Source organism: Augochlora pura, chromosome 11 (assembly GCF_028453695.1).
Source record: "Augochlora pura isolate Apur16 chromosome 11, APUR_v2.2.1, whole genome shotgun sequence".
Classification (NCBI taxonomy): Eukaryota; Metazoa; Arthropoda; class Insecta; order Hymenoptera; family Halictidae; genus Augochlora; species Augochlora pura.
The window spans coordinates 15,583,929-15,593,246 of record NC_135782.1 but is presented as its reverse complement, the minus strand read 5'-3'; the positions used below and the strand labels follow the sequence as shown (position 1 = coordinate 15,593,246).

Genomic DNA, 9,318 nt, shown 5'->3' with positions numbered 1-9,318 from the left:
TATCATGGTCGAAGTTGTAAGGTTTAAGATGTTGGAGGATGTAGGCACCATTGATGACTCAATAGAGGTACCTATTCAGCGATGGATGAGTCACCAGGAGTATATAGTGAGTACTGGACGTCCCGTGAGTTATGGATAGTACCTAAAAGCGCGAGACGTCACGTGATTCAGCGGGAGTGACTAGCAAGCGCGAGACGTCGCGTGACTCACCCCAGTAATACCTAGTCAGCGCGAGATGTCACATGACTCAGTAGGAGTATCTGCCTAGCAAGCATAGAGCGTCGCATGAGTTATCGATAGAACCTAGCCAGCGTGAGACGTCGTGTGACTCACTGGTAGTACCCAGTTAGCGCCAGACGTCACATGACTCAGTGGGAGTGCCTAACAAGTGGGGGATGTCGCGTGACTTATCGAAGGTACCTAGCTAGCGCGAGACGTCACGTGACTCAGTAAGAGTGCCTGTTTAGCAAGCATAGAGCGTTGCATAAGTCATCGATAGTACCTGGTCAGCGTCAAACGTCACGTGACTCATCTTTAGAGCTACTACAGCCACTATACACAACTGAACAATTGTAAAACTTTCTAAAAATATTAACGTCCACTACTTCGCCGCTTTATTTCCCACACATTACGCCGTATAATTCTCGCCAACGTTGAATAGTATCTAAAAGAATTTTATTTAAAAAATTCCTCGTCAATTAGCGAGAACGCATTGAAACGAGACTCATGAAACGTTAAAGCGGCAAATCGCGGGTAAAGGCGAAGCTCGGTGTATCGTGAATAATGAGGGCGAAGCTCTCGTTGTAGCACGGCGTCGCGGGTATAGGTTAAACAACGCCGCGTTTCGTGGTTCGATAACAATACTGTTTGCCCCGCAACTTTTCCGCGCGGGAACTTTCGGGAATTTCGTAGCCGTGTCCCTGCAGTGGCCGCGCCGCCGCCGCGGTGGCTTTCATAGATCCGAGACACAGGCAATTTGAAAGAGGAAACTTTCATAAATGTTGCATTAGACGCGTCGTGGATAAAGTCTTGACCCAGTTGGCTGCTCGCCGTTCGCCGCGCGTCTTTTGACTGGGTCAGGCCGAAACTTTCGTTGCGAAATTTACGGGCCTTGTTTGCCGGCCCCCCGGTTTCATTCCGCGTTTCGCAAAAGGCAGCCGCGGACAAACGACCTCCCTTTTAGCTTCTTATTACTAGCGGTGCTCTAGTATTGTTTACAGTTCGCGGGCGTATTCGTTTTGCGCTGAGATAACACGGTGACGGGGTGACGAGATCCTGTAACAAGCACGGCCCTTGTTCTCCCCCCCCCCCCCTTTTGTCTGAAAAGCTGGTCGCACGTAAACGAAAGCGCACGCACGGATTTAATAGCGCGACGTCGCGGGTTCTGTGCTAAGGGCGCGGTACTTAAACTTTGGTAATTTTTTTGATACCCTCAGAGCCTTTCTTTTAGTCTGAGATCTTTTTGTTAGGTGGATTTGGTACTAAACTACGTGTCAAAAATTCTTGGACTGTATCTCTTTATTAATACCATTGTTTTAAATTTTTCCATTTTGTAGGGATAGCATCTACTGCCACTTATTTATTTTTTTCACAAGCTTATATTATTCCTTTTGGTCCGAAAATTTTTTTAAAAACAATTGGGATACTGAACAATATATAAAAAAATCGTGAGCAATATCCTTTGGATAATAAAATTTTTAAAAATCATCCAATTTAAAGAACTAGCTTGCAAGGTTGAATTCTATACTAGATCACACCCCTAACTTTGTCAATTTTTTCTCACCCTCATGCTACGTCTATCAGCTCGGTATTTTTTTCTGAAATAGACTTAACCTTGCCCTATGTGTCTAAAAGTTACCAACGAAATCCATTCAATAATAATATTTTCAAAAATAAATTTACTAGCAAAGCGAAGTGAACTCTAATCCTGACTAAAGCTACCCCTATTTCGCTCTATATGATTCTTTCATTTGTTTCAACATTTTAATGGCAAATTATAACCGCCTTAGATCTAGTTCTTAGTCCTGGCTCTTAGACTGAGTCTACTATTGTTTACAAACGTATTAAAACAAAACAGGCGTACTTACCATCCGACGGTAAAGTGGGCGACGAGGGTAGTCATGGTCATGGCCTGGGCGATGTTCGACTGTTTGATGCTGTTGCAAAGGATCTTGACGTCCTGGTCCTCTTGGCCGGGGACGTATTGTCCGTCGAACAGCCCGCTCTCGAACCTGGAGGAACTGGTGTTCGATCTGGTCACGTGGAGGGAAGCGTTCCTAGGGTGGAACGTGTAAGACCTGGTCAGGTCGAGGGTGTGCCAGGTCAGTCCGCCGCTGGAATGGCCGGTCAACCAATTGGGAAATCGGCACTGGCCGGGTGGCGAGACTGGAACACCGTACAGGAACCAATTTATTTAACGCTGATTGAACTACCTCGAGTCTCCCGGGCTCCGTGCTTCTCCCCTCGTCCTATACCTTCGCGTACACGGCGGTTCCTCTGCTGGCGCGGCCGAACCTCGGGGAGCTTCTCCGCTTTTAAAACGTATTTAGAGCACGGACTTTGTAATTCCTGATTGCTAACTCTGCTGCCGACGGTTTACTATCTTTTCTCCCTACGTTTCGTCTTTTTCCCGCGAATCGTATCGCACGGCTCGTTTCCACCGTCACGACGGAATATTTGATCCTAACGATCGATCGGACCAATTGGTCGCCGACTGTCAATTCAGGATATTGTATCGGCGTCTGATCGATACTTGACAGAGCTTTAGTAGCGATGAATGGTATATCGATATTTATTTATTTATTTATTTATATAATTATTTATTTATTCATTCCTTCATTCATTCATTCATTTATCCATTCATTTATTCATTCATTCATTCCTTCATTCATTCATTCATTTATCCATTCATTTATTCATTCATTCATTCATTCATTCATTCATTCATTCATTCATTCATTCATTCATCCATTCATTCATTCATTCATTCATTTATCCATTCATTCATTCATTATTTATTTACTTATTTATTTACGGATAAATAAATCTTTTCTAAATAATGGTTAGTGTAGCCACCCCACGTCAGGTCCCCAAATGCATGTGGCTATATAATCTGCGATAAATCGGCTCAAAAAAGTCGTAGATGACTTTTATTTGGTTCGTTGGAAAGCTGAAGCTCCCCTCTCGATAAGTGTGTTAGTTTTAGCCACCAAAAAAATTCTAACAACTTCTGACGGAAGTTGGAATTTGGACAATTATCATGCTTAAGTTTGCTCGCCTGGATTCGAATAAAAAAATAGAAACGATCTGGATAGCTCTAGGTCTCTGAAAGAGCAGAGTTTCCTCTTTAAAATGAGCCTAGGCTCATCCCCGTGCGATTATTTTGAGCGAAATTACAGCAGCTCAAAGATAGAGCGATTTTTAAGCATTGGCGTAGCCACCCCTCTTCGGGCCCAAAATGGTCGTGGTCATATAATCGGCGATAAATCGGCTCAAAAAAATAGTAGCTAACTTCCGTTCGGTTCGCTGGAAAGCTGAAGCTTCCCTCTTGATAACCATTGTAGTTTGAACCGCGAAAAAAATTGTTACAACTTCTCACGCGGATTTGGATCATGGAACGTGACCGTTTGATGCAGCTCGGTTCACGAAGGTTGGCCCCTTGAACGGCTTCGTATTGCGCCAACATTGAGATTGTATTTCCAGCTGCGGGAAAACGTGCCGTGATTTATGGCTCTAAAGTAATTAAAATGGCCCGGCGAACGGGAACAGAGGAATCGCGGCACGGTCGGCGTAATCTCATTATCAGTCCGCTTCGAAAAAGACCAGGACAGTGAGAAAGAAAGAGAAACAGAGAGAGAAAGAGAGAGAGAGAGAGTGTCCCATGACATCCCAATCTTTTTCAGGCCGTTCTTGAAATATTAAAATCGCCGGCAAGAAGGAGCGGCAAAATTCTATTCGGCAAACGGGTTGCACGGTTTCGTTTCATTTGATTCGATTCGATTCGATCTGATTTCATTCGATCGCGAGACTCTTTTTTGCCGCGCGACGTGATTGAAACGCGGCCGTAATCACCGCCGCGGCTCGCGATTCTAGGTCGTTCACAATTAATAATTACGGATACCGATTACGCCGTGCCAGGTTAATTATTACATTTTAATCACGTGCGGCGTGTAATCGGATCCACGTCCAGGCCGACTCTGATTGCTAATCAGTCTTGTTTAAGATTCCGGCCGCGCCGGCTGTAATTAACCGACTGTTTTCGAAAATTTGCAAAATAAGCCACCGAAAGGATCTACGAGCACAGGGATCTATGGGGTGATCCATGGATCCGTGATCGAAAGCAGCTGTAATAAAAGGTTTCGGTGGCTGCTAGAGATATAGTAAAATGTCACGTGGTTGATATATTTATTTAATATTTATTTTAATGATTTCTGGTTTCTTTCTTTTGGTTATTTTAACGCTTATTCGGAGGTTGTAGGATAATTAAATCTTGTTATAAATTAAAGTTGGAGGATATATTAAAATAATAATTAAATCTACTAACATTTGTATATTTTCATCAAATTAGCGTTAAACAATGTTTCTTTTGTTATTACTTCTACAACGAAATAGAGAGAGAGAAAGTATAGTAGAGCGAAGAAGAGACCAACGATCATGGAATAAAGGGTGGAGGGATAGGGCGAAGGCTGACGATGGAGGTGCAGGTGGAGGAGTGGGCGGCAGGCAGGCAACCTCCAAAAATTTCGCAGTCGCACTCGGGCACATAAAGTCCTCGACGTTCCCGAACGACAGCCGATAAAACGTCGACGTAGGTATTCGACGGCGAAACAGTATAGTTCGTCGGTCCGGCCCTTTTCTCTTCCCACCCTTTGTCACTCTCTCGTTCTCCCTGTTTCACTCTCCCTTTCTATATCTCTCTCTCCCTCTCTTTCTCTCTCTTTAGTGTCTTTCGTCTGAGTTACTCTCTCTCTCTCTCTCTCTCTCTCTCTCTCTGTATTGTTTTCCTTTCTCGCCTTTTAATTTAAATATTTTTGTAAATATTAATCATCCCCCTTCTAATTTAAAAATATTATTTTTAATTTTTCGAAATGATTTAAAGAGCAATGGTCCTATTATTCTAATTATATATTTTGCAATTGAGGCAGCAGATATTTAATTTTGTAATTATTGCCCCCATTTTCTTGTCATTTTGTTATTACTGTTGCTATTAATTCTATTAAAATCATTACTATTAGGTCTGCTAGTATTATTATATCCATTGGTATTATTTCTACTATTAATATTATTTCTATTATTAGCATTACTATTATATCTATTACTATTACTTCTATCATTATTAACTCTATAATTAATATCAGTTCTATTATTAATATTATTAATAACATTATTGCCATTACCACTACCATTATTCTGAATTTTTTCAACAAACAACTAAAAATATACCGAAGGACAGGAATCGTCGCCACACAGGTTCGAGAACGTTGCAAAGGGCTGGACAATAGGCGGAACGGTCGAAAGGGTTGAAAAGGGTGGCAGAAACGAAACCAAGAGAAGAATCACGAGAAGTCGGGTCAAAGTGACAGCGATATCGTGACAATGGAACGCCGAAGGAGAGGGGGGGATGAAGAGCGGGGGTGTAAAAATGAGGAAGTGCAGGCAGCGCGACGCGGGGGAGGGGGGTGCGTCAACAAAAACGTGAACAAAAAAGGAGCACGGCGAAGAAGGAACGAAACCGAAGAAATAGTATGATAGAAAAAAGGGTGAGATGGGGGGCGGAGGGGTGGGGGTTTGGGAACACGGGAGGATTGACGGAGTGTACGTTTGGCTAGTTTTATGGCACGTAAAAGCATTGTTGCACACGGCCCGGGGAAAAGAATGGGAATAATTCAGCGGGCTCCATCGATAAGTCCGGGGGCGCGCGCGAGGGAAGGGGGGAGGGGCGGCGAGATACAAATTCCGCGATCGTAAAAATCGAATGGCATTTCCCTTGTTTCGCTCGCTGTCATTCTTTATCCTTTCGTGGTATCAAGCTGCGCGCGGCAACCCCTTCCAACCCTCTCGAACACACCGCCGCTCTCTACTTCTCGCATTCTCTGCGCCTCTCTCTCTCTCTCTCTCTCTCTCTCTCTCCCTCTCTCTGGATAGATTTTCTAACTCTTTCGCCTTTCTCTTCTTTCTTCTCTGCTTTGCTTTTTTTAGACTTTCATTGTTCTTTGTCTATGCTTTTGTTTAACTGTTCATGTATGGCATTGTTTCTCTGTGGGTCTAGTATTTCTTTTTTGTGATTAGGGTTCTTTTATTATTTTGTTCTTTTGTTACTGTTATTTTAAATATTTGGTTCTTTGGTTTTTTGCTTTTGTAGGTTTTTCATTTTTCATTTTTATATTTTTTTGTTTCTATAGTTCTCTATTGCTCTATTTCTCTATTTCTCTATTTCTCTATTTCTCTATTTCCATTTTTTAATATCCAGTTTCTCTGTTTCTCTCACTTTCTATTTTCCTCGCTCTTTCACTCACACTATTTCTCTATTTCTATTTCTTCTTCTACTTCTTTCTATTCCTTTTCTCTCTCCCTCTCTCTCACTGTCTCTCTCTCTCTCTCTATTTATCTATTTACCTATCTATCTAGCTCTCTTTCTCTCCCTCTCTCCATCGCTGTCTAAAGTTTTTCCGACTGTCTCCCTTCATCCCCTCTCACCCACCACGCTCCGAACCGGGGATGCCTGCGTCTCCATTCCACCGGAAATCGAGCACCTTTAACTGCATCCACCGTAGCCCGGCTCGAAAGTTTGTTCAATTAGCCCCGGACTCTTCTACCGGGCAGAGTCAATACCCCGGCAAAATTACTCGACTGCGTTTTCATAACTGCTCTGGAAACGTGCGGTCGGGAGAGCCCGGCGCCCCGAGACGGTGCGGGCCCCGCGCTACGAAGAGATGTCTCGGAACGTTTCCGCGAGGAACCCTACCTCTCCCTCCCCTCCCTCCTGCGATAGGCAATTACCCACCCTTCCCGGAAGCGGGGGCGCGGAGGAACGGGGGGGGGGGGGCGTTAATCGAGCGAACGTGCCGCGCGAACTTTCTCGCCGGGGCTCCGGATCCGAAAAAAATAAAGGAAGCGAAATGCTCGACGAGAAAAACGCGTTGCGTCCTCGCGCCACGCGGCTGTGCGTTGGATTTTGCTCTCTGTATGGTCGCTGCACGTGTACGGCAAGCTGTAGCGTGAAATATCTCGCTTGTTTTTTATGATTGAGAGAAATGTCGGAGGAAAGTATTAGTTGGTTTGGAGGGGTGTATATTGTGGCAGGTGGAGAGATTTGTTTGAGGTTATGGTTTCCGAGATTTCAAAGTTATGGAAGTTTTTTTAAATGGGAGGGTCTGTCTTTGTTATTGCTATGCTATTGTTTAAGTCAAAATGAATCTAGCGATATGTAATATTGTTGAGGAATGTTGATAATGATTTTAATAATGTTTAAAGACAGCAAGGTAGGTTATGTTAGATGCTTAAGTTTGGTGAGACACCCTGTATAATCGTAATAGACAACATACTTCTTCTTACAATTATTAAAAAAAAATATATATATAGAATAATAATAATAATAATAATAATAATAATGTTTTATAATTACTTCTTTCAATTGTCCAAAGGAATTATAAATAATTCTGCTGACCTGACATAACCTGACATGGGGGTGTACCATAAGAAATAGTCCTCTGCACTTGAAACTAATTTAGATTCAAAATCTAACTACAATAATAGCGATATTAATAATCTTTTGAACACTAACAATATATTGTTATAAATATTTAAAAAACATAGTACAGTAATTTTTAGTGCCCCGCCAGAGCCGCCATACGAGTTCAAAGGGTTAAACTATACATTTCTATATATTTAATTCTAGGGCTTTATGACCAGTAAAAATATATAAATAAATAAATAAGAGACAAAACGAGAAAGGCGGCGAATGTCGTCAATGACCGGTGAAAAGCTGTCTCTTCGGTGAAATAGTCGACGCTACGCGGATATTAGAAATCAATCGCGGCACACCGTGGCTGGGTCTCTCTCTCTCTCTCTCTCTCTCTCTCTCTCTCCTCTACGACGACGCGACGCTCTCGGAACAGCGTCGTTCTCGCAGCGATCCGATCACAGGCAGAGTTACAAATTCAACTTTCCGTCAGATTTTATCGGTATCGTTAAAATGCAGATTGGCAATACACGCCGGGGGAACGGGGAAAATAACGCGGGACGAGAGGAACGGTTGGGGGAGGGGGTGAGGAAGGGGTGGACCCTCGAGCGGCAGGAGAAAGCTGGGTGGGCGAGAGAGAGAGAGAGAGAGAGAGAGAGAGAGAGAGAGAGAGAGAGAGAGCAACGCGAGTGATATAACGCGGGAAAACGAAAAAAGGAGACAGAGAGAAAGAGAGAGAGAGAGAGAGAGAGAGAGAAATATATATAGAGAAAGAAAGGGTAAAAGTGAGAGATAGGGAGAATTATGTTATTATATATCATAATCATATCAGTAAATTTTTTTGTCTTGACAGCGTATTCGAAGGACCTAACCTAAAATTTTTTTCTTGTTCCCTAGACTTCCATCTTTAATTTAGTGAAAAGCCTGTAATGATTAGTTATTTAGTTTCGTTTTATGCCAGTTTGAAGCTGGAAGAAGAAGACAAGCATTTTAGATATATTTTATGTTGTTATTTCCAAAAATTCAGGATGAGAGCCACCTAACCTAAAATTGTTTCCTTGTTGTCTGGACTTTCATCTTTAATTTAGTATAAATAGTGTATCGACTAGTTATTTAGTTTCGTTTTTATACTAGTCTGAAGATGGAAGAACAAGATGCACATTTTTTGATATATTTTATTATATTATTTTTAATAGGATTTGTCTAGTCGGATATAGCTATATTTTTAAGCATAACTTCTGAATCTTGCTTCTTATTTAAAATCTACAATCACTTAATTACCAACTCAATATATTATACTGCATATATAAATATAAATATATATTACATTATAGTATACTACGTTATATGTTATCTGCATAATAATTACTGTTAATATAATAGCAGCAATTAATATATTCTAATATTTATTTGAAATAATTTAATACGGTATTATAAATATATTATAATATATAGTATACACTATATTCTAAATTATATATTATATTATTCTAAATGATTATTACAGTATATGAATATTAACTATAACATAGATAATACATACTACAGTATAATATATTTTTTTATTTACATAGCATATATATTATTTATGTATATATCAATAGTACATATAGTATACGTATTATTTATATATATAT

The 9,318-nt window shown here is 41.3% G+C and overlaps 1 protein-coding gene across 1 annotated transcript in view; it reads right to left on the bottom strand.

Annotated features, from left to right (window-relative positions):
• Positions 1 to 2,011: 2,011 nt before the first annotated feature.
• LOC144477173 (uncharacterized) overlaps positions 2,012 to 9,318 on the bottom strand; it is a 390,171-nt gene continuing 382,864 nt past the window's right edge. Inside the window, exons 7-8 of the mRNA XM_078194663.1 lie at positions 2,088 to 2,385; positions 2,012 to 2,045 (exon numbers count right to left, since the gene is read on the bottom strand). Of these exons, the coding sequence (XP_078050789.1) occupies positions 2,012 to 2,045; positions 2,088 to 2,385 (332 nt within the window). The remainder of the gene's footprint in view (positions 2,046 to 2,087; positions 2,386 to 9,318) is intronic.